Consider the following 26,061-nt stretch of genomic DNA (forward strand, 5'->3'; position numbering starts at 1 on the left):
TCTAATATACATGTACACATGCCATTTGCTGAGTTACATCATAATATAACTAACAACAAGTAAATGAGGATGAATTTGCATACCTGATGTTCGATAGATGGAGATGTAGGTATAGGTGGAGGTGAAGACCAAGGATAATGAACAGGAGGTGGGGGGCACTGGGACGTGTATCCCTTGGGCCTGTGCTAGTTGCTACAAATTTGTCGAACTCATTCACATCAGTGTTTAAAATCAATACATATCTTAAAGTGAAAGCTATTATCTTTTGAAAGCTATTATCTTCACAACCACAATGATGGACAGTTAGAATTTGTATAGTCCCTTTACATCAAAGAATCTAGAAGTTTTTTGCTTTGTTTTGGCAAAGGGCTTTTATGGAAGTACACTGACAAAAGAATAACAGAATACTAGATAAGAATGGCTATAGGCAAACATGATTAATATCAACAGAAACTTACAGGCATCTCAGGAAGCAATTTATATGCAAGAGCCAAGACCCGAGAACCTTGTCGTGTGTATTTCTTATATGTCTCCACATATGCAGCAGGTAAATCAACTAATTTCTCTTGGATGGTCTCTGGTGCACCCTGAAGATCACAAAGTATAAGACACATGGATATATCTAGAAAAGAAAAGATCAAATTAAACAAGATCTTGGAAAAAACAATTAAAAGTAATCTCACAGGACCACCAAACAGAGAAGCAATTTGACTCACAAGTTCTTATGGGCTGGGGAAAACCATGCTTTCTTGTTATCCAAATTACAAAACTCAACAGATATTATGATTTTATTTTTTTTGCCAGCTGCCATATTCACCCTTTTAACTGTGGTAGAAAGAAAGATACTGCACATTACTGAATAATAGCTACTCTAATGTAGACTGATCCAACCATAGTTTCAAATGGAACATTGGTTGCATCATTAGCTCACTGAGGTCCCTATGTTATTGCATTTTTTTCCTGAAGACTCGACATTGCTGTTTTGGGAAAATTCTAGAAAATGATTTCCTTTAGTTAGCAGAAAAAGAAAATGGAACTCTCATGGTAATTTCATTGAACAAATTGAGTTTATATACCGGCAAATAAAGATAATAAGTATACCAAAAATAATAATAATAGTAACCAGAAAATTTGAGATAAAACTTTTCAAAGATTTGCTCAAACTGGCAGATGACCAAGATGAACTCAACTTTCAACTTTAAACAAATAGAGATCGTGTGGCAGAATGTAAGGGAGCATGGAAGAGATATCTTCTCTCAATATAAATCTGGTGAATTTTTTTCCTATTTCTGGAGCAATAGTATAGACTACAGAAAACTGTCTTGTAATTTGCTCCAGACCTCAAACGGTAAATATTCAATGTATGAAAACCCTATGTAGTTCATTTTGGTTCCTCCAAAGTACAAATATCTTGGAACAAGAGAAATTACTATGTTTCATTATGTTACAACTACGATCACATTTACATCCAAGGCCAAAAGCGTCTGTTTCTGAACTACCCCAAATAGGAACACTATATTAACAAAAAACGGGGTAACAACTTGTGTAAACCCATGACACCAAAGTTTCATCATTGGATCTCTCAGAATTCTTACCTTAATGAAAGCATAAAATTTCTGCTGAATACAGACGATAATAGACATTCTCTTCAAGTGAGAAGCAAAATGGTATCTGTGCACAATTTGAACAGGTTGACCACCAGGCCTGTGGTGAGAGAAAACATGAATTAGCACATACAATTTAATACAGCTCGCAGTGGAACAAGAAAAGCAGTAATAACTAATAAAAAAACTCGTCCTACGGGTTAAGACAGCCTCCAAGCATTATATTAAGAAGACCTTCTCACATAGGTCGAAAAAACCTGAACCCCTGCCCCACCCATATACAATGGTGTCGTAGCCCATGTGAGAACAACCACGACCGGGACCAGGACTTAAGACTTGTGCTTTGGCGTGGGATAGACGAGGGATTATTTAACAGCCTAAAGTTCTCTTCCACAGGGAGTCAAACTCAGGACTAACTCAGGACTTGAGGACTGCTACTCATACCACCTAACCAACTCAGCTAGATGTCCTTTCGCACAGTAATAACTAATAACTGAAAGGGAATTAGGCTTACACCTACTTCCTAATTGATTTTGGTGGTTGAATTGCCCAACACAAATAATTGGACTAACTAGTTTGCTCTAGATTATATGTTCTACAGGTGTCAAAGGTTCATCTACAACTATACTAAATCGACTGTCCGGAATACCGTAGATTATTCCGGACAGGAGAAGCTTTTTGGAAAAACAGGCCAAGCGCGGACTGTCCGGGCCCTTGCGGCGGACCGTCCGCGACACAAGGATGACCCTCGGACAGAACCAATGCAAAAATCCGAGTCTGCACTATGGACCGTCCGGAGGATAAGCGCGGACCGTCTGGGACCTCGCTCGGACCGTCCGGCCTCAGGCGCGGACAGTCCGGTAGGCAAGGATCCGAAAAACCCGAAGGTGACGGGTTCGGAAGAATGAATTATAGCGGCCTCGCGGACCGTCCGGGGTGCACGACCGGACCGTCCGCGACTGGGTCTGTCTGACATCTGACGACGCATTAAATGAAATATAGCCGTTGATATAGCCGTTACTGCTGACCATTGCATTTTCAGCCGTTGATCTACAGGGGCGGACCGTCCGGACCTGGCGGGCGGACCGTCCGCGCTCAGCAGAATGGAGTAACGGCTAGGAAGTGGTTGGTGGCTATAAATACAACCCCAACCACCTCCATTCACTACAACCAAGCATTCCAACCTTCAACATTCAATACAAGAGCTAGCAATCCATTCCAAGACACATTCAAAGCCTCCATCTCTCCAAGTTTCACCATTGAGAAAAGAGATCATTAGTGATTAGTGACTTGAGAGAGAAAGTGATCCGTGTGTTATTTGTCGCTCTTGTCGCTTGGCCTTTTTCAATCGTGCTTTCTTGATTCTTTCATTGCGATCAAACTCACTTGTAATTGAGGCAAGAGACACCAATCTTGTGGTGATCCTTGTAGGAACTTTGTGTTCCAAGTGATTGAGAAGAGAAAGCTCACTCGGTCCGAGGGACCGTTTGAGAGAGGGAAGGGTTGAAAGAGACCCGGCCTTTGTGGCCTCCTCAACGGGGAGTAGGTTTGCGAGAACCGAACCTCGGTAAAACAAATCCACGTGTCACACTTCTTATTTGCTTGTGATTTGTTTTGCCCCTCTCTCGCGGACTCGATTATATTTCTAACGCTAACCCGGCTTGTAGTTGTGTTTATATTTGTAAATTTCAGTTTCGCCCTATTCACCCCCCCTCTAGGCGACTATCAATTGGTATCAAAGCCCGGTGCTTCATTAAGAGCCTAACCACTCGAAGTGATGTCGGGAGATCACGCCAAGAAGGAGATGGAGACCGGCGAAAAGCCCACTACAAGCCATGGGAGCACTTCATCGGAAGAGTCCCGCACCAAGAGGAAGGAGAAGAAGAAGAGCTCCTCCAACAAAGGGAAGGAGAAGAAATCTTCTTCTCACCACAAAGAGAAGAAGGAGAAATCTTCTTCTCACAAGCCGCATCGGAGTGGGGACAAGCACAAGAGGATGAGGAAAGTGGTCTATTACGAGACCGACACTTCATCAACATCCACCTCCGGCTCCGACGCGGCATCCGTCACTTCTAAGCGCCAAGAGCGCAAGAAGTATAGTAAGATCCCCCTACGCTACCCTCGTATTTCTAAACATACACCTTTACTTTCCGTCCCTTTAGGCAAACCACCAACTTTTGATGGTGAAGATTACGCTAGGTGGAGTGATTTAATGCGATTTCATCTAACCTCGCTCCACAAAAGTATATGGGATGTTGTTGAGTTTGGTGCACAGGTACCGTCCGTAGGGGATGAAGACTATGATGAGGATGAGGTGGCCCAAATCGAGCACTTCAACTCTCAAGCAACAACAATACTCCTCGCCTCTTTAAGTAGAGAGGAGTATAACAAAGTTCAAGGGTTGAAGAGCGCCAAGGAGGTTTGGGATGTGCTCAAAACCGCGCACGAGGGAGATGAGCTCACAAAGATCACCAAGCGGGAAACGATCGAGGGGGAGCTTGGTCGGTTCCGGCTTCGCAAAGGGGAGGAGCCACAACACATGTACAACCGGCTCAAGACCTTGGTGAATCAAGTGCGCAACCTCGGGAGCAAGAAGTGGGACGACCACGAAGTGGTTAAGGTTATTCTAAGATCTCTCATTTTCCTTAACCCCACTCAAGTTCAATTAATTCGTGGTAATCCTAGATATACTAAAATGACCCCCGAGGAAGTTATCGGGAATTTTGTAAGTTTTGAGTGCATGATCGAAGGCTCGAGGAAGATCAACGAGCTTGATGATCCCTCCACATCTGAAGCTCAACCCGTCGCATTCAAGGCGACGGAGGAAAAGAAGGAAGATTCTACACCAAGTCGACAACCAATAGACGCCTCCAAGCTCGACAATGAGGAAATGGCGCTCGTCATCAAGAGCTTCCGCCAAATCCTCAAGCAAAGGAGAGGGAAAGACTACAAGTCCCGCTCCAAAAAGGTTTGCTACAAGTGTGGTAAGCCCGGTCACTTTATAGCTAAATGTCCATTATCAAGTGATAGTGACAGGGGCGACGACAAGAAGGGGAGAAGAAAGGAGAAGAAGAGGTACTACAAAAGGAAAGGCGGTGATGCCCATGTTTGTCGGGAGTGGGACTCCGACGAAAGCTCAAGCGACTCCTCCGACGACGAGGACGCCGCCAACATCGCCGTCACCAAGGGACTCCTCTTCCCCAACGTCGGCCACAAGTGCCTCATGGCTAAGGACGGCAAACGAAAGAAGGTTAAATCTAACTCCTCCACTAAATATGAGTCTTCTAGTGATAATAATGCTAGTGATGAGGAGGATAATTTGCGTATTCTCTTTGCCAATCTTAACATGGAGCAAAAAGAAAAATTAAATGAATTGATTAGTGCTATTCATGAAAAAGATGACCTTTTGGATTCCCAAGAGGATTTTCTAATTAAAGAAAACAAGAAACATGTTAAGGTTAAAAATGCTTATGCTCTAGAAGTAGAAAAATGTCAAAAACTATCTAGTGAGCTAAGCACTTGCCGTGAGATGATTGACAACCTTAGAAATGAAAATGCTAGTTTAAATGCTAAGGTTGATTCACATGTTTGTAATATTTCAATTCCCAATCCTAGAGATAATAATGATGATTTGCTTGCTAGGATTGAAGAATTGAACATTTCTCTTGCTAGCCTTAGAGTAGAAAATGAAAATTTAATTGCTAAGGCTAAAGAACTAGATGTTTGCAATGTTACAATTTCCAATCTTAAAGATAATAATGATATCTTGCGTGCTAAGATTGTTGAACTTAATTCTTGCAAACCATCCACATCTACTATTGAGCATGTCACTATTTGTACTAGATGTAGAGATATTAATGTTGATGCTATTCATGGTCACATGAATTTAATTAAACAACAAAATGATCATATAGCTAAATTAGATGCTAAAATTGCCGAGCATAACTTGGAGAATGAAAAATTTAAATTTGCTAGAAGTATGCTCTATAATGGGAGACGCCCTGGCATCAAGGATGGCATTGGCTTCCAAAGGGGAGACAATGTCAAACTTAGTGCCCCTCCTAAAAGATTGTCTAATTTTGTAAAGGGCAAGGCTCCCATGCCTCATGATAACGAGGGTTACATTTTGTATCCTACCGGTTATCCCGAGAACAAAATTAGGAGAATTCATTCTAGGAAGTCTCACTCTGGCCCTAACCATGCTTTTATGTATAAGGGTGAGACATCTAGTTCTAGGCAACCAAACCGTGCTAAGTTGCCTAAGAAGAGAGTTTCTAATGCATCAAATGATCATGACATTCCATTCAAAACTTTTGATGCATCATATGTTTTAACTAACAAATCCGGCAAAGTAGTTGCCAAATATGTTGGGGGCAAGCACAAGGGGTCAAAGACTTGTGTTTGGGTACCCAAAGTTCTTGTGTCTAATGCCAAAGGACCCAAAACCATTTGGGTACCTAAAGTCAAGAACTAAACTTGTTTTGTAGGTTTATGCATCCGGGGGCTCAAGTTGGATTATCGACAGCGGGTGCACAAACCACATGACAGGGGAAAAGAAGATGTTCTCCTCCTATGAGAAAAACCAAGACCCCCAACGAGCTATTACATTCGGGGATGGAAATCAAGGTTTGGTCAAAGGTCTTGGTAAAATTGCTATATCTCCTGACCATTCTATTTCCAATGTTTTTCTTGTAGATTCATTAGACTACAATTTGCTTTCCGTATCTCAATTATGCAAAATGGGCTACAACTGTCTCTTTACTGATGTAGGTGTCACTGTCTTTAGAAGAAGTGATGATTCAATAGCATTTAAGGGTGTGTTAGAGGGTCAGCTATACTTAGTAGATTTTGATAGAGCTGAACTCGACACATGCTTAATTGCTAAGACTAACATGGGTTGGCTCTGGCACCGCCGACTAGCCCATGTTGGAATGAAGAATGTTCATAAGCTTCTAAAGGGAGAACACATTTTAGGGCTAACAAATGTTCATTTTGAGAAAGACAGGATTTGTAGCGCATGTCAGGCAGGAAAGCAAGTTGGAGCCCATCATCCACACAAGAACATCATGACGACCGACAGGCCACTAGAGCTCCTACACATGGATCTATTCGGCCTGATTGCTTACATAAGCATCGGCGGGAGTAAGTACTGTCTAGTTATTGTGGATGATTATTCTCGCTTCACTTGGGTATTCTTTTTACAGGAAAAATCTCAAACCCAAGAGACCTTAAAGGGATTCTTGAGACGGGCTCAAAATGAGTTCGGCTTAAGGATCAAGAAAATTAGAAGCGATAACGGGACAGAGTTTAAGAATTCTCAAATTGAAGGCTTCCTTGAGGAGGAGGGCATCAAGCATGAGTTCTCTTCTCCCTACACGCCGCAACAAAATGGTGTAGTGGAGAGGAAGAATCGAACTCTATTGGACATGGCAAGAACCATGCTTGATGAGTACAAGACTTCGGATCGGTTTTGGGCCGAGGCGGTCAACACCGCTTGCTACGCCATCAACCGGTTATATCTTCACCGAATCCTCAAGAAGACATCATATGAACTCCTAATCGGTAAAAAGCCCAACATTTCATATTTTAGAGTCTTTGGTAGCAAATGCTTTATTCTTGTTAAAAGAGGTAGAAAATCTAAATTTGCTCCTAAGACTGTAGAAGGCTTTTTACTAGGATATGACTCAAACACAAGGGCATATAGAGTCTTTAACAAGTCCACTGGACAAGTTGAAGTTTCTTGTGACGTTGTGTTTGATGAGACTAACGGCTCTCAAGTAGAGCAAGTTGATCTTGATGAGATAGGTGAAGAACGGGCTCCGTGCATCGCTCTAAGGAACATGTCCATTGGGGATGTGTGTCCTAAGGAATCCGAAGAGCCTCCAAAAGCACAAGATCAACCGTCCTCCTCCTTGCAAGCATCTCCACCAACTCAAAATGAGGAACAGGCTCAAGTTGATGAAGAAGAAGATCAATCAAATGAGCCACCTCAAGATGACGGCATAGATCAAGGGGGAGATGCAAATGATCAAGACAAGGAGGATGAAGAGCAAAGGCCGCCACACCCAAGAGTCCACCAAGCAATCCAACGAGATCACCCCGTCGACACCATCCTCGGCGACATTCATAAGGGGGTAACTACTAGATCTCGTGTTGCACATTTTTGTGAGCATTACTCTTTTGTTTTCTCTATTGAGCCACACAGGGTAGAGGAAGCACTACAAGATTCGGATTGGGTGGTGGCTATGCAAGAGGAGCTCAACAACTTCACTAGGAATGAGGTATGGCATTTAGTTCCACGTCCTAATCAAAATGTTGTAGGAACCAAATGGGTCTTCCGCAACAAGCAAGATGAGCATGGTGTGGTGACAAGGAACAAAGCTCGACATGTGGCCAAGGGATACTCCCAAGTCGAAGGTTTGGATTTCGGTGAAACCTATGCACCCGTAGCTAGGCTTGAGTCAATTCGCATATTATTGGCCTATGCTACTTACCATGGCTTTAAGCTTTATCAAATGGACGTGAAAAGTGCCTTCCTCAACGGACCAATCAAGGAAGAGGTCTATGTTGAGCAACCTCCCAGTTTTGAAGATAGTAAGTACCCTAACCATGTCTATAGGCTCTCTAAGGCGCTTTACGGGCTCAAGCAAGCCCCGAGAGCATGGTATGAATGCCTTAGAGATTTCCTTATTGCTAATGGCTTCAAAGTCGGAAAGGCCGATCCTACACTCTTTACTAAAACTCTTGAAAATGACTTGTTTGTATGCCAAATTTATGTTGATGATATTATATTTGGGTCTACTAACGAGTCTACATGTGAAGAGTTTAGTAGGATCATGACACAAAAGTTCGAGATGTCTATGATGGGGGAGTTGAAGTATTTCTTGGGATTTCAAGTGAAGCAACTCCAAGAGGGCACCTTCATTAGCCAAACGAAGTATACTCAAGACATTCTAAACAAGTTTGGAATGAAGGATGCCAAGCCCATCAAGACACCCATGGGAACTAATGGGCATCTCGACCTCGACACGGGAGGTAAGTTCGTGGATCAAAAGATATACCGGTCGATGATTGGTTCTTTGCTATATTTATGTGCATCTCGACCGGATATTATGCTTTCCGTATGCATGTGTGCAAGATTCCAAGCCGACCCTAAGGAAGCTCACCTTACGGCCGTGAAACGAATCTTGAGATATTTGGCTTATACTCCTAAGTTTGGGCTTTGGTATCCTAAGGGATCCACATTTGATTTGATTGGTTATTCGGATGCCGATTGGGCGGGGTGCAAAATCAATAGGAAGAGCACATCGGGGACTTGCCAGTTCTTGGGAAGATCCTTGGTGTCTTGGGCTTCAAAGAAGCAAAATTCGGTCGCTCTTTCCACCGCCGAAGCTGAGTACATTGTCGCAGGTCATTGTTACGCGCAATTGCTTTGGATGAGGCAAACCCTGCGGGACTACGGTTACAAATTAACCAAAGTCCCTTTGCTATGTGATAATGAGAGTGCAATCAAAATGGAGGATAATCCCGTCGAGCATAGCCGCACTAAACACATAGCCATTCGGTATCACTTTTTAAGGGATCACCAACAAAAGGGAGATATCGAGATCTCTTACATTAACACTAAAGATCAATTAGCCGTTATCTTTACCAAGCCTCTTGATGAACAAACTTTTAACAAACTTAGGCATGAGCTCAATATTCTTGATTCGCGCAATTTCTTTTGCTAATTTGCACACATCGCTCATTTATATACCTTTGATCATGTCTCTTTCATATGCTATGACTAATATGTTTTCAAGTCTATTTCAAACCAAGTCATAGGTGTATTGAAAGGGAATTGGAGTCTTCGGCGAAGACAAAGGCTTCCACTCCGTAACTCATCCTTCGCCATCACTCCATGTCACTCTCCATCTTTGGGGGAGAGAACAAAAGGACTTCGTCTTTGGTACAATCTTAACTCATTTATTTATGACCAAAGGAGAAGATAGTACTTCAAGGGCTCTAATGATTCCGTTTTTGGCGATTCATGCCAAAGGGGGAGAGAGTATGAGCCCAAAGCAAAAGGACCGCACCACCACTAATTTTAAAATTGGAGATTTTCAATTGGTAAATTTCAAATTGGTACCTTATTGTATTCAAAAGAGGGAGTAAGTAGTATTTCAAAAATGATATATCAAAACCCTCTTGAACACTAAGAGGAGGATCTCATTTAGGGGGAGTTTTATTTAAGTCAAAAGAAAAGCATTTGAAACAGGGGGAGAAAATTTCAAATCTTGAAAATGCTTTACAAATTATTACTCATTTACCTTTGACTATTTGCAAAAGAACTTTGAAAAGAATTTACAAAACAGTTTGCAAAATCAAGACATGTGGTGCAAGCGTGGTCCAAAATATTAAAAATAAAGAAACAATCCATGCAAGAATTCTTATTGGCTCAACTCCAAGCAACCTTTGCACTTACATTATGCAAACTAGTTCAAATTATGCACTTTTATATTTGCTTTGGTTTGTGTTGGCATCAATCACCAAAAAGGGGGAGATTGAAAGGGAATTAGGCTTACACCTACTTCCTAATTGATTTTGGTGGTTGAATTGCCCAACACAAATAATTGGACTAACTAGTTTGCTCTAGATTATATGTTCTACAGGTGTCAAAGGTTCATCTACAACTATACTAAATCGACTGTCCGAAATACCGTAGATTATTCCGGACAGGAGAAGCTTTTTGGAAAATCAGGCCAAGCGCGGACCGTCCGGGCCCTTGCGGCGGACCGTCCGCGACACAAGGATGACCCTCGGACAGAACCAATGCAAAAATCCGAGTCTGCACTATGGACCGTCCGGAGGATAAGCACGGACCGTCTGGGACCTCGCTCGGACCGTCCGGCCTCATGCGCGGACAGTCCGGTAGGCAAGGATCCGAAAAACCCGAAGGTGACGGGTTCGGAAGAATGAATTATAGCGGCCTCGCGGACCGTCCGGGGTGCACGACCGAACCGTCCGCGACTGGGTCTGTCTGACATCAATATAGCCGGTGATATAGCCGTTACTGCTGATCGTTGCATTTTCAGCCGTTGATCTACAGGGGCGGACCGTCCGCGCTCAGCAGAATGGAGTAACGGCTAGGAAGTGGTTGGTGGCTATAAATACAACCCCAACCACCTCCATTCACTACAACCAAGCATTCCAACCTTCAACATTCAATACAAGAGCTAGCAATCCATTCCAAGACACATTCAAAGCCTCCATCTCTCCAAGTTTCACCATTGAGAAAAGAGATCATTAGTGATTAGTGACTTGAGAGAGAAAGTGATCCGTGTGTTATTTGCCGCTCTTGTCGCTTGGCCTTTTTCAATCGTGCTTTCTTGATTCTTTCATTGCGATCAAACTCACTTGTAATTGAGGTAAGAGACACCAATCTTGTGGTGATCCTTGTAGGAACTTTGTGTTCCAAGTGATTGAGAAGAGAAAGCTCACTCGGTCCGAGGGACCGTTTGAGAGAGGGAAGGGTTGAAAGAGACCCGACCTTTGTGGCCTCCTCAACGGGGAGTAGGTTTGCGAGAACCGAACCTCGGTAAAACAAATCCACGTGTCACACTTCTTATTTGCTTGTGATTTGTTTTGCCCCTCTCTCGCGGACTCGATTATATTTCTAACGCTAACCACCTGAGATATTATTTCAGTTTCGCCCTATTCACCCCCCTCTAGGCGACTATCAATAACCACCTGAGATATTATTTCCTGGTGACAACAATAAAATTGAATTTTATGATTTCATCAGGTTCACTCGATCATAAGCTCACTTGCTTACACATTTATGCAGGTTAATACATATAACAACTTACTTTTTGGACATGGCCTTCTCATCAGATGTGTAGATCCAGTCTAAGCCCTTTATAGCAGCCTTTTCTAGGGGATCACCAACCTTTATTAACATGAAAGGTACCATCAAACTTTTCAAGATTATTACTAGGTTATACTTCAGACCTTCTAAAAGGCATTTAGTCATTAGATAATTTCAAAACACATACCAGCTTGTTGTCAACAAATACCAATGCATGTCAACTAGAAAGCACTTCTTGAGTTCGGAGAGGCAGCTTATTTGCATCAGATATTAAGTCATCACCTTCTGATGTAACAATACCTTGAAATTCCTGAAACACAAGGTTTGTCATCCAGCTCTTATTGTTGGATAAGGAAATAAACTAAGCATATAGCTTACCATATCATCTGATGTTAGAGTCCCTATCTTATCAAAGCAGCATATGTCAACCTGATCAAAGAGAGCTCTTAAAAAGCTTGAAACGAAAGTCGAAACAGGGAATCATAAGGTTACCTTACTAACCTTCCCAGCAAATGGTATTCTGAATGGCTTTGTGTAGAAAATACCATGTCGAGCCAATGCAATTAAAGATGTATTGGCTGCTATGGAGAGCTCCACTGGCAATTCACTACAGGAAACGCCTAATTTTTCATGGGCCAAAAACCCACGAAAATAAGCGTAAACCGATGAAAATAGCCACCGAAAATAAGTTCGACGAAAATATGCAACTATTTCCATCGGCACCGACGAAAACGACCTATTTTCGTCGGCTTCCCCAAGGCCGACGAAAATAGATGGTCGGCTAAATATTTGCGTCGGCCTCAGTGGCCGACGAAAATAAGAGCTTTATTTTTGTCGGCCCCGGTGGCCCACGAAAATAGCTGGCGGCCAGCATGTATTTTCGTCGGCCTCCGACCAAGCCGACGAAAATTCATGATACCCCCCCCCCCCCCAAACAGATTTTTCTGCACCTTTTAATTCACAGCAAAATACACATAATCTACAATATCACATATACAGATTCACAAGCAATACAGATTTCACAAAACACATTCACAAGCAATACCATATACATAGTCCATAGTACATAAATAGTCCATAGTCCATACATAGTCCATAGTACATACATAGTTTCAATACCATATAATCACATCCATACATAGCCCATAAACAAACTCACTACTCACTCCTGCGGGCTGTGGGAGTTTTGGCCACTCCCTCCTCCGCCACCAGGAAGGTGGCCACTGCCTCCAGAACCATGGACGAGGAAGTCTTGGACGTTGACAGCACCCTCCGATCCCTGAGCATGTGACGCTGAACCCTGCAATTCATCAATCATTCAAATAAGGCTGTGTTTTGCTATCCCTATACCTATACATTGCTATGTTTGGTCGCTATTTGCATAAAACTAAACATGGAACGTCACCTGTGATCCATGGTGATGAGGAGGCTGTGCATGCATCCACGGGTACTGTTGTGCTGGCCACCCCTGAGGTGGTGGCACCCACCCCGTCGGTAGCGGTGCCATCCACGCTTGAAATGGCTGAGAGCCCGCCGGTGGCTGGGAGACCGGTGGCACCCATCCCGAGACTGGCTGCGATCCTTGGGGTGGTGGAGCCGTCCAAGTGCCTGGAGGTGCCTGCGTCCACCCAACACCGATCCACAGTGGCTGCGACGCTGGAGCTTGTCCTAGCCACTGTCCCCATCTTTGTGCCTGCGAGCCATTTTTGATAATAAAAAAATAGTTGCTATGGAATTAAAGTGTTCAGATAGTGTTACCTAGGGAGGGCGAAAAGCGGGCAAGTTCATATCAGGGCCGAGTCGAGTAGTCATTTCCTGCAAATGGATGAAACGTTAGAATCGCAACATTATACTTTGAATTCAATGACACGTGATGAGATAGAAAAGTTACCTGAAAATAAGAAGTCATATACTGCGTCAGGTGTTCAACCTGCTCCTGCGCTGCTCGAGCCTGCTCCTGTGCTGCCCGAGTCTCCTCCTCCAACTGAGCCTCTCGAGAAGACCTGAAGGAGCGAGAACTCCCTGCCGAAGACGATGCCTTCCCTTGACCTATTGTCCTGTTATACTCCACAACGCCGGTGCCAAAGGCAAACCTGCATGATACACATAGTTGAGCCATTAAGTGGACACGTTCTTGTTAATGAAATTGTCGAATCAAACACAAACACCTCACCTGCCATGCTTCCTACCCCCACCACTGTTGTACAACGGCGAGGCATCTAAGTCTAAATGCATCCAGTCGAAGTCAGGCCCATGGCGTTGAGTCATTTCCTCCCCATATGCATTCTGCAAAGAAAGTTAGAGTTGGAGTTAGACACAAAACATGCAATTTAATTCGTAAATACAAACTTGTTTACCATTTTCTCCCTTGCCGCCTCGCTGCATAGCACATCAGGGTTCGCCGGATCAGGGCCATGGTGACCACGGACGTAAACCTCCATAAAACTTGGAGCAGCTCCACTTTCAGCTTCCTGCATGAAAAAGAAGAGTTAAACCATAGAATTTTCATAGATGTAACATACAAGTTTGATTTATATACTTACCATGCGGCGTGCGGTACCAAGGTGTCCATCGGCGCTGTACCTGTGCCCCGGTCCTTCAGTGCCACGGTTGGCACGGTGCTTCTGGGACTCTGCAATCCACTCGGGCGACGCCCATCTCTTAGCCAACCACCTTCAGGCTTCCATGTCCTTCGCAAGCCAATCCACAACGCTCTCCAGGTACTGCTCCTCTGTGAGGTAGATCTCATTGGCCCCTAACGATTTGCTCATGTTCTGCCCCTTTATCTTCTTGTAGTAGTAGTTGACGGCCGCGATGCGAGCATTGTACATGGCATCCTTGATGACCTTATCAGCGCACTTCCGAAAGTGCCTCTGTGCCCACTGAGCCTGATCCTCCTCGATCTCTTTCGACAATTGGAACCTCTCCTACATATCAACGGAGATGTTAAGTTAAAGTAAGATAAGGAGAAGCACTAATTCAGTGAATTGCTTATATACGAAAGTAAACTCACCCAGAACTCGTCCCACACAGCCACCTGACAAGTCCTTCGTCTTTGTTGCGAACTTCCCCCTCCGCTACTGCTTTCCCCTGGCTGGACATAGTCCTTCAGACCCCAGTCGGCCCACTACATAGCCGCGAACCTCTCGCCATTGAGCTCCACCATGCTAGGGTAGTAGAAGCGACAGAGGATACCCAACACTGCGTTCACCTTGGGACGTCTGCCTGTACCGTCCCAAGTCAAGTCTTCCCATGACCTACAAACATTAATAACACAAGTAAACCAGTGCAATCACGTTCACATTAAAAAATTAACACAACAGAAATAAGCCCCACCATTCTCCATGCGGCCGGATGAGCCTCCTCTCGGCAGGTCTCGGACCAAGCGCATTGCTCTTCTTATACCTAGAAGCTTCGCAATGCTTACAACGGTCCAGCTTGTCATCCTCCTCAAAGAATAGCATGCAACTGTTGGGACACACGTCGATCTTCTCATATGTCATCCCAAGACTAGCCAACATCTTCTTTGCGAAGTACATATTCTTTGGCAACTTATGATTCTCCGGGAGAACCTCGCCTATCAGTTGGACGATGTCGTTGTAAGCACTGTTTGAAATGTTGTGCTTCAAATTTATCGCCATTAGTCTTGTGAGAGTCCCAAGAACTGACATCTGAGTTTGCTCGTGCAGTCTCTCTTCTCCCACGGCGAGTAGCCGGAAGAATTCCTGAGCATCGCGTGGAAGCTGCCCCGGCTCCTCAGCGTTCATTTCAACCTCCCTACCAAGATCATGCAACATGTCGTCCATCCTATCATGATCGTCATCAAGTTCCACCTCCGCGTCAACGTGTCTAATAGACTCTCCATGCCGGTATCATACAAGGTAGTTCGGTATAAACCCACTTTTGCAAAGGTGTTTCTCCATTTCTTCCTTCTTCTGAGGCCACTTGTTCTCGCAGCGATTGCAAGGACACTTCACTAGACGACCAGTTGCATCTTTGAAAGCGTGCTCAAGAAAAGCCTTTGTTACAACCATCCATTCATTCGAATGTGCCCCATCCTTTCTCCACCCGTCATACATCACCCTCCGATCACCGTCCATTTCAAAGGCTAAACGAAAGACAAAGAACATCAACGATCGTCCGTGGCTTAGGTGAACTCCCTATTAGGTAAAGGCCCTAAACCCACCCAAGAGTGTAGGTCGATGCTTGTGATTTGTGACGTGTAGCCCACGATTGCCGCAAAATTTTGGCAGCATAACCCCGCTGCTCTCCAAGCACACGCCTGAACATGGTGTGTTGGAGAACAACTGGGTTACACAACCGAAATTCCGCGTCAATCGTAAGACACATGTCACAAATCACAAGCATTGGCCTACACTCTCAGGCTGTCCAAAATACGTGGACAATTTCGGAACGGCGAACCTCACAAGCCAATGTGACGTTCGCCGTTCCCGAACGGGTGACACATACGGTTCGCTACGGTTAACGATTAAAACTAAACTCTAAACATTAAATAATAACTCAGAGACAAATATGAATTTGAATTAAAGCAATCAACAGTTAAACTAATCACAACATGACAAGATGACTAATATAAATTAATGACCTCGGGGCCTCGGCGATTATAGTTGCCTGATGGCAAAAATGCGGGCGGGGCGAGGCGGGCGACGGCGCAGCTGGGAGACCTTCGCGACGGAGCGGGCCGGCGGGCGGGGCGAGGCGGGCAGCGACGGCGCGGCGCGCCTCGGCGGCGGGCGTGTGGGCGGCGGCACAGCGCAGGGAGGCCGTCGCGACGCGGTGCAGCGCGCCTCGGGTGGGGTGACGGCGCGGCGAGGGGCAGGCGGGGTGCCTCGGACGGCGGGCGTGCGGCAGCGCGGCGAGGGGCGGGCGGGGCGGCGTGGGGCTCTGTAGGCGTGCAGGGGCGAAGGGCGCGGCATGTAGGGGCGGGCGGGGCGACGTGGGGCGCGGCGTGGGGCGGCCGAGCTGGCTCGGCGGCGGCGCGGGCGTGCGGCGGCGTGGGCCCACGGCGGCGCTGCTGTGCGGGCGCGCGGGCTAAGCGGGCAGCGCGGTGAGCGCTCTAGCTGCGGGCTAAGCGGGCGGCGCGGCGAGGGCAGGCGGGGCGCGTGCGGCGGTGCGGCGAGGGCGGCGCGGGATTGAAACGCGCGATTGAAACGAGCGAGAAGGCCGAGGTGGACGATTTAGGGCCTCTATTTTCGTCGGCCTCAGTGAGGCTGACGAAAATAGTGGTCGGTCAATGACGTATTTTCGTCTGTATGGCCCCGGCGCACGAAAATACGCCTCATTTTCGTCGGCTTAGTGATCGACAAAAATAACTTCCGTATTTTCGTAGGCCTGCCGACGAAAATATTGGTCGGCCCACGAAAATACGCCCCATTTTCGTCGGCCTCGTGACCAACGAAAATAACTTCCGTAGTTTCGTGGGCCGACCGACGAAAATATCCCGGTTCACGAAAATTTAGGCGTTTCCGGTGGTATCACAGAAGTAATAATCAACGAACAGCTCAATAAAAGTTTATATCCGCTCCTTGTTGGGTCCTCTAATCCCTATACACAGATAAAACAACAATTGAATAGAATGCTCGGCAGCAAAAATGAACTAAATAATAGGATAAAAACAATGATTCACTCTATAGATATATAGTTTCTGGTGTTACCTTCACAAGCACATAACCGGACGCAATGATTGCAAACAAAAGCAAAAAGAGTATAAACATGCCACTTTCTTTGTTATTTGCAGTAACATGTTAATTTCATTAAAATGCAACCGTCATATTTTCATGACTTCTGATAATTTATTTTAATACTGAAGAAAAAGATGGTACCCTCTCAGTTGAAAATAAGATAGTCCTCATCAATTTCCCTTGGCTAGTCTCAAATCTAATCCTCAATACAAAAGCTAGACAGCCACCATCAGGTGATCGAAGATTTATAGACTACAAAACTAAACATGTCAGCAACGAAATTGGACACAGACAGCTAGCTCAGAAGATGTATCTACCTTATCTGCAGTGTGTTGCAATACTTTAGTGCCACCAAATAGGATATGGTTCTTATCTCGCCTTATAGATAGCATATCATCAGGACCACGTCCAGCAATTGAAACCTATCAGTAGATGTGGTCAGAGGCATGGTTTTAAAGGCGGGGGCATCCGCGGCGGACGGGGCTGGGGGCGGCGGGGGCGGGCGAGGGCGGTCGGAGGCGGGGGGCGGCCGGTGGCGTGGGCGGCGGCGGGCGGCTCCAATGAAGAGACAGACGCGAGAGAGAACGAGTTGAGAAAGGAGAGAAGAGATAAGGTTGAGGTGAGGTTTCAAATAAAAAAATAACTTCCTAGAGTAAAGTCGTAGGAAGTTACGTAACTTCCTAAAGTTGTACATTTACTCTAGGAAGTTAAGTAACTTTCTAGAGCCGGCCGTAGGAAGTTAGTTTTTCGTTTGACTGGTCAAAAGCTGAATTCTAACTTCCTAGAGGAGGTCGTAGGAAGTTAGCTGGGCAGCTAACTTTCTAGAGCCGGCCGTAGGAAGTTATCTTTTCGTTTGACTAGTCAACAGCTGAAACCTAACTTCCTAAAGGAGGTCCTAGGAAGTTAGCTGGGCAGCTAACTTCCTAGAGCTAGCCGTAGGAAGTTAGCTTTTCGTTTGACTGGTCAACAGGTGAAACCTAACTTCCTAGAGGAGGGCGTAGAAAGTTAGCTAGGCAGCTAATTTCCTAGAGCCAGCCGTAGAAAGACAGCTTTTATAAAATACCGTAGGAAGTTATGTTTATTTCCTAGAGCTACCAGTTGCCTCTCGGAAGTTATTTATTTCCTACGGTTTGTTATAAAAGTTGTAGGAAGTAAAAAAACCGTAGCAAGTGTATGATTTTGGTGTAGTGTATAGATAAGCTAATCCAACAAACATAGATTAATCAAAATTAGTTACCTAATTATAATAGTATGTGATATCGTATAATTAATGTTGTTATTGTGTAATAAATATTTATACAAAGCTAACGCAATTCGAATGGATCAAATCAGAGTTAAAATAGAGAAGATACGAATTTCCAAAGTTTTTTGGGAATTATTTATGTGTTAAAAGTAGTTTCTATATTCATTTTATGAATTTCTGGGATTTATGGACTGCGAGTACTAATTTCTAAAAACTCGGGGTCAAACCACAAATTCTAGGGGCTTTAGTTAAATCTTTCTTCACTTAACTAGGATGGCAGTTTTATTTGCCACGAACACAGGGTCTCTTTAGCAAAACAGCTCGGTGAACGGGTATCTGTGATCCCTAGTCGTTCGATCTGATTTTGAGAGCCCAGATTTGATCTGGCTTTTAATGAACCAGTGTCTCTTATGGGCCACATGATCGGGATCCAATGGCCCAACCGAACCAGTATGCGGCTTATGATCTCAACCAACCATCCCAAAATCTACGGCTCAGATCAAAATGAGCTGGAAAGGTTCTATCTTCTAATCTCCACCGTTGATCACCGATCGGACAGCGCGCGACTCTTCTTCTACGTTCGGAAAGAACTAGGCGGCGGTGTCGACCACAACGGTGGTGCCCTCCACCGGTTTGCGGTGAATCCGGCGACCCGGTGCTCGGATCTCATGGACGATGGGTGCTATACATTGGATATGACAAGGCGATCGTCATGGAAGGTAGCTCACCTCGGATTGGGGCAACAGGGGTGCCACCCACGCGACACCGTGGCTATTGGTCACTTGTTCTCAAATGCTATAAATCAAGAACAAGACAACACAATTGAAAAGGATTAAGGATCTTCGTCCTCCGAAGTATTATCTCCTCTTGGATATAATGTTCTTTAGAGGAAGGTCATGAAGGACATGCCTTCACCATTCACGAATGAATAAGAATACATAGAGATAATGACTATAATTCCTTGGCTCATTCACATATGTATTTCATAATGTACACATGAATATTAACAAAATTTACATTACATTGATACCTTCTGCTTGTTCGAAGGTGCTGACGCGAGAACGATTACAATCCAGCGTGAACAATACAGGGGTACTGTTCACCTATTTATAGGCACGGGACGCAGCCCGGGTAAAAGTACATTTATAACCTTAACATTTGTTCTTAATCGTAACATAAATCACTAGGGACTAGCTAGTCTTGAAAGGGAAATGGGCTTAATCATTTCATATAACCGATTTTGGTGTTTGACGTCCATCACAAACCACATGGACTAACTAGTTTGCCTAGTTATTTATCACAGGTGAATAAAGTTCAACATAAACCAACAAAGAAAATAAGTTGGGAACTCTACAAAGTTTGGAGCAAAGAGAAGTATAGGTGCTGCCAGTAGCGCACTGGACACTGTCCGGTGCCCAGGTCGAACACACCCACGATCTAGCCGCTCTCGGGTTTCTCCCAGAGTCGCTCCGCTATAATTCACCAGACTGTCCGGTGTGCACCGGACTATCCAGTGCGCCAACGAAGCAACAGTCAACTGCGCCCAACGGTCGACTGCGGTGAACAATGCGCAGCGCAGAGGTCAGAAGTCAGAACTGCAAAGTTAGAACACACCGGACTGTCCGGTGCCGCAAGAGGACAAAGAACTTCAATGGTCAACCGCTCGAAACCCCAATGGTTTGTTGACGTGGTACGCACCAGACAATGAACACTGCCATGTCTGGTGCACCATCGGACTGTCCGGTGTGCCATCGACAGCAACGGCTAGAATAGTGGTTGGGGCTATAAATACCCCCAACCACCACCATTCAAGCCATCCAAGTTTTTTGAACTCCACATTCAATACAAGAGCAAAAGCATACACTCCAAGAAACAATCAAAAGATCAAATCCTCTCCAAGCATCAAAATCAACTCAACCGCTTAGTGAATTGAGAGAGGGTGTTTTTTGTTTCTTTTGTTGCACTTGTTGCTTTGATTGCTTTCTCCTTCTCATTCTAGTTCTTCTAAGTGCTTTGTAAAGCTAGCAAGATACAACTAAGTGTGTGTGATCCTTGTGGGGTCTTAGTAACCCAAGTGATTAAGGAGAAGCAATCGACCGGTCTGTGTGACCGATTAAGAGAGGGAAAGGGTTGGAATAGACCCGGCCTTTGTGGCCTCCTCAACGGGGACTAGGTTCTTTGGAACCGAACCTCGGTAAACAAATCACCATGTCCATTTGTGTTGATCGTCACTTGATTTGTTTCCCTTTCTTTCCTCTCTCTAAAAGTTCCCTTGCTCACATTTATTTGAGTTGGCTCCAAAGGTTATCCGCATTAATTGAGCAACTCGTAGCAAGGAGAACTATCTTCCGCACTCTGAATTATTTCTAACGCTAACCCCGGGCATAGTGCGTGTTCAAAGTTTATAATTTTCATGTTTCGCCTATTCACCCCCCTCTTGGAGACTTTCAATTGGTATCAGAGCTCGGTGCTTCATTTGAGTCTAACAACTCGAAGTGATGTCGGGAGAACACACCAAGAGGGAGATGGTCACCGGCGAAAAGCCCGAAGGCTCGGGAAGGAAGAATGATGAGCAGACTCCGTCAAAGGAGGCCGGCGACAAGCACAAGGAGGAATCTCCTTCCTCCATCAAGTCACATAGGAAGGGTGACAAGAAGAAAAAGAAAATGAAGAATTGGTCTACTACGAGACCAAATCTTCATCACCTTCCACATCCGGCGCCGAGTCTAACACTTCAAAGCACCAAGAGTAGAAGTATAGAAAGATGCCTCTACGCTATCCTCGCATTCCTAAACGCGCTCCTTTACTTTCTATACCCCTAGGCAAACCACCATATTTTGATGGTGAGGATTATTTTATGTGGATTGATAAAATGAGGCACCATCTAACCTCACTCCATGAAAGCATATGGGACATTGTTAAATTTGGAGCGCAGGCACCACAGGTGGCGACGATGATTATGACTCAGACGAGGCCGCCCAAATAAGGCATTTTAATTCCCAAGCAACTTCTATACTCCTCGCTCCTTGTGTTGAGAGGAGTATAATAAGGAGCAAGGGTTGAAAATGACAAAGAAATTTGGGATGTCCTCAAAACGGCGCATGAAGGGGACTAGGTGACCAAAATCACCAAGCGCGAGACGATCGAGGGAGAGCTCGGTCGATTGGTCCTCAACAAAGGAGAGGAGACACAAGCAATGTATAACCGGCTCAAAACAATGGTCAATCAAGTGCACAACCTCAGCAGCACTAAGTGGGATGACCATGAAATGATCAAGGTTACTCTTAGATCTCTTGTTTTTTTGTAATCCCACTCAAGTGAAACTAATCCATGGAGATCCTAGATATAAACAGATGTCTCCCGAGGAAGTCATCGGCAAGTTTGTGAGCTTTGAACTTATGATCAAATACTCCAAACACATTGTCAACTTGGAGCAAGGTGTCACCTCCACGCCCGAAGTGCAACCCGTTGCATTCAAAGAAACAGAAGAGAAGAAGGAAGAGTCTACACCAAGTAGACTCCCAATTGACGCCTCCAAGCTCGACAATGAGGAGATGGCTCTTATCATCAAGAGCTTTCAGCAAATCCTCAAGCAAATGAAGGGGAAGGACTACAAGCCCTAATCTAAGAGGGTTTGCTACAGGTGCGGTAAGTCTAGTCACTTCATTACAAAATGTCCATATACATGTGACAGTGACAGGGACGACGACAAGAAAGGGAAGAATAAGATGGAAAGGAAAAGATACTACAAGAAGAAGGGTGGCGAAGCGCACATGGGGCGGGAATGGGACTCCGACGAGAGCTCCACCGACTCCTCCTCCGACGAGGACGCCACTAACATTGCCATCAACAAGGGCCTTCTCTTCCCCAACGTCGGCCACAAGTGCCTTATGGCTAAGGACGACAAGAAGAAGAAGAAGGTACATTCTAGAGATACCCCTAAATATACTACTTCCGTTGATGAGGGTAGCTCTAGTAATAATGAAGATGATTTAACTTCTCTTTTTGCCAATCTCACTAAGGACCAAAAGAAAAAGATAAATGAATTGATAGAAACCATTAACAAGAAGGATGATATCTTGGAAAGCCAAGAGGACTTGCTCGTTAAGGAAAATAAAAAATTCGTTAAGTTGAAAAATGCTTATGCTCTTGAAATAGAAAAATGTGAAAACTTGTCTAAAAAGCTTAGCATTTGCAATGATTCAATTTCTTGTCTTAGAACTAAGAATGATAATTTAATTGCTAAGATAGAAGAATTGAATGTTAGTAATATTTCTACATCTACTATTGAGCATGTCACTATTTGCACTAGATGTAGAGATGTTAATGTTGATGCTATGAAGGATCACATTGCCATGATTAAAGAACAAAATGATCACATAACTAAGTTAAATGCTAAAATTGCCGAGCATGAGTTAGAGAATGAAAATTTTAAATTTGCTCGTAGCATGCTTTATAATGGGAGACGCCCTGGCATTAATGATGGTATTGGCTTCCAACAACGGAGCCAAAGTAACATCAAACTTAATGCCCCTAAGGACAGGCTTTCTAATTTTGTTAAGGGTAAGGCTCCCATAGTTCATGATAGAGAGGGTTACATTTTATATCCTGAGAACTATCCTAAGCACAACATTAGGAAAATTCATGCTAGAAAATCTCATACTGTTTCTCATCATGCTTACATATATAGTAATGAGGCATCTAGATCTAGGCATTAAACTCATATCAGAATGCCAAAAATGAAAACTGTCAATGCATCAAATGACATAGCATTTCTTTTAAAACTTTTGATGCATCTTTTGTGCTTACTAACAAATCAGGCAAAGAGTTGCCAAATATGCTGCAGGCAAACACAAGAGTCCCAAGACTTGTGTTTGGGTCCCCAAGGTTCTTGTCTCTAATGTGAAAGGACCCAAGACCATTTGGGTACCTAAAAACAAGGCCTAAATCTGTTTTGTAGGTTTATGCATCCGGCGGGTCAAGTTGGATAATCGATAGCAGGTGCACACACCACATGATATGGGAGAAAAGGATGTTCTCCTCATATGAAAAAATGATGATCCCCAAAGAGCAATCACATTCGGGGATTGTCGGCGTTTCGACCCTGGGGGGTCCCTGGACCGACGAGTAAATTGTCGCTGCGTGTCCCAGCCCAGATGGGTCGGCGCGAGATGGAACACAAGGGGGAACAAAAGAGGGAAGCGTGGCTCGTGTTATCCTGCACCCAGGGCGGATGCGCTTGCAGTAGGGGGTTACAAGCGTTCGCGAGGGAGAGAGAGAGAGAGAGAGAGTGAGAGCCTGTCCGTCAGCCCGTTCTCCCCCGCGGCCACCTTTTGTACGAGGGCCCTGGACCTTCCTTTTATAGGCGTAAGGAGAAGGCCTAGGTGTACAATGGGGAGTGTAGCAATGTGCTAACGTGTCTAGCAGAGAGGAGCCAGAGCCCTATGTACATGCCGACGTGGCTGTTGGAGAGATGTTGGTGCCCTGTTCATGTGATGTCGTGGCCGTCGGAGGAGCGCTTGAGCCCTGTAGAAGCACAGCTGAGGGGCTGTCGGGTCCTTGCTGACGTCTCCTTGCTTCCGTAAGGGGCTGAGAACCGCCGTCGTCATGGGAGCACGCGGGGTGCCATCATTACCTGTTTATCGGGGCGAGCCAGATGGGACGCCGGTCTTGTTCCCCGTAGCCTGAGCTAGCCAGGGGTAGGGTAATGATGGGCCCCCTGTAACGTGGTCGGTCCGAGCCCAAGGTCGGGCGAGGCGGTGACTCCTCCGAGGTCGAGGCTGAGTCCGAGCCCTGGGGTCGGGCGAGGTGGAGACCGTCTTCCGAGGTCGAGGTGGAGTCCGAGCCTTGGGGTTGGGCGAGGAGGAGACCGTCGTCCGAGGTCGAGGTTGAGTCCGAGCCCTAGGGTCGGGCGAAGCGGAGACCGTCGTCCGAGGTCGAGGTTGAGTCCGAGCCCTGGGGTCGGGCGAAGCGGAGTCCGTCGTCCGAGGTCGAGGCGGGGGCCGAGCCCTGGGGTCGGGCGAGGCGGAGCTTCCTATGGCGCCTGAGGCTGGACTTGGCTGCTGTCAGCCTCGCCCTGGTGGGTGGCACAACAGTCGGAGCAGGGCAGGCGGCGCTGTTTTCCTGTCAGGTCAATCAGTGGAGGGGCGAAGTGACTGCGGTCACTTCAGCCCTGTCGACTGAGGAACGTGCGTCAGGATAAGGTGTCAGGCGATCCTTGCATTGAATGCTCCTGCGATATGGTCGGTTGGCAAAGCGATCTGGCCAAGGTTGCTTCTCCACGAAGCCTGCCTGAGCTGGGCCTTGGGCGAGTCGAAGATGCGCCCGTTGCTTGAGGAGGCCTTCGAGCGAGGCGTGAATCCACCTGGGTCTACTGTTCCTGCCCGAGGCTGGGTTCGGGCGAGGCAAGATCGTGTCCCTTGCGTGGACGGAGCCTTGACCTGTATTACGCCCATTAGGCCTTTGCAGCTTGTGCTGATGGTGTTTACCAACCGAGTTTAGGAGTCTTGGGGGGTACCTCTAATTATGGTCCTCGACAGTAGCCCCCGAGCCTCAAAGGGAGTGTTGGTACTCGCTTGGAGGCTTTATCGCACTTTTTTGCAAGGGGACCGACCTTTCTCGGTTACATTCTGTTCCAGTGGGTGCGCGCGAGCGCACCCGCCGGGTGTAGCCTCCGAGGCCTCGGAGGAGTGGTTTGACTCCTCCGAGGTCTTAGTGCCTTTCATGACGCCTCGGCTGGTCTGGTTGTTCCCTCATGCGATCTGATCGTAGTCCGGGTGCATGGTCAGGTTCCGAGTTCTCGGGGTGGTATGTTGACGCTGTCAACGGTTTGGCCGGAGCCGGGTTTGCGAGAGCAGCCCCCGAGCCTCCGCACAGAGCGAGAGGACGGTCAAGGACTGACTCGGCTTTTATCATACGCCCCTTCGTCACCTTTCCGCAAGGAGGAGGGGGGGAAAGCGCCATGTTGCCCTCGGAGGGTGCCGAACATGGTGTCTCCAGTGAGATGCTAACGGGTGATCCGAGTGGACGCCCGTGCCCCGTTCGATAAGGGTCGGCTAGTGGCCCAGAGGCGCACTCCAAAAGTACCTGCAGGTGATTTGCCGGACCCGGTCCCGTTTGATAGGGTCCGAGGGCTCGATGCCTCCCTCTGATGGGATTCCGTTACAGATTCGCTCCTGCTGGTCTCGGAAATGTCCTAGGGTACCTCGGGAGTGTAGCCCGAGCCTCGGCCATGTATCGGACGTACCTAGAGTCATCCCTCGCTCTGCGTGTTCTGAGGCGGCTGTCGAACCCTTCAAACCCCTGATCAGTAGTGGGCGCGGAGCCCGAGTGGCCTGAGGCGGCTGTCGAACCCTTCCGAGGGGCCAGCCTTCGAACCTCTGACCAGTAGTGGGCGCGGAGCCCGAGTGCTCTGAGGCGGTTGTTGAATCCTTCCGAGGGGCCAGCCTTCGAACCTCTGATCAGTAGGAGGGCTCGGGGCCCGCTTCCTTCGCAGAGAAGGATCCCTTTCAGAGTATCCCCTTTCTCGGTCCCTGTAGCAAGAGAGAGAAAGGGGAAGAGGAAAAGGATACGAAATTGAACGATGTGGCGCTCCTTTTTTGACGCGGTCATTATGGCGGAGGTGAAGCGTCGTCCGCTTCGCCTGCCAAAGGTGTCGCCTGCCCT

The 26,061-nt window shown here is 46.1% G+C and overlaps 1 protein-coding gene across 1 annotated transcript in view; it reads right to left on the reverse strand.

Annotated features, from left to right (window-relative positions):
- Nucleotides 1-337: 337 nt before the first annotated feature.
- Nucleotides 338-26,061, reverse strand: part of LOC109945012 (probable manganese-transporting ATPase PDR2) — a 140,597-nt gene continuing 114,873 nt past the window's right edge. The window contains exons 2-11 of the mRNA XM_020550787.1: nucleotides 17,471-17,575; nucleotides 17,290-17,405; nucleotides 17,127-17,208; nucleotides 16,922-17,016; nucleotides 11,953-12,058; nucleotides 11,830-11,880; nucleotides 11,453-11,532; nucleotides 1,596-1,704; nucleotides 459-587; nucleotides 338-385 (exon numbers count right to left, since the gene is read on the reverse strand). Of these exons, the coding sequence (XP_020406376.1) occupies nucleotides 338-385; nucleotides 459-587; nucleotides 1,596-1,704; nucleotides 11,453-11,532; nucleotides 11,830-11,880; nucleotides 11,953-12,058; nucleotides 16,922-17,016; nucleotides 17,127-17,208; nucleotides 17,290-17,405; nucleotides 17,471-17,575 (921 nt within the window). The remainder of the gene's footprint in view (nucleotides 386-458; nucleotides 588-1,595; nucleotides 1,705-11,452; nucleotides 11,533-11,829; nucleotides 11,881-11,952; nucleotides 12,059-16,921; nucleotides 17,017-17,126; nucleotides 17,209-17,289; nucleotides 17,406-17,470; nucleotides 17,576-26,061) is intronic.

The sequence above is a fragment of the Zea mays genome, chromosome 3 (genome assembly GCF_902167145.1).
Source record: "Zea mays cultivar B73 chromosome 3, Zm-B73-REFERENCE-NAM-5.0, whole genome shotgun sequence".
Lineage (NCBI taxonomy): Eukaryota > Viridiplantae > Streptophyta > Magnoliopsida > Poales > Poaceae > Zea > Zea mays.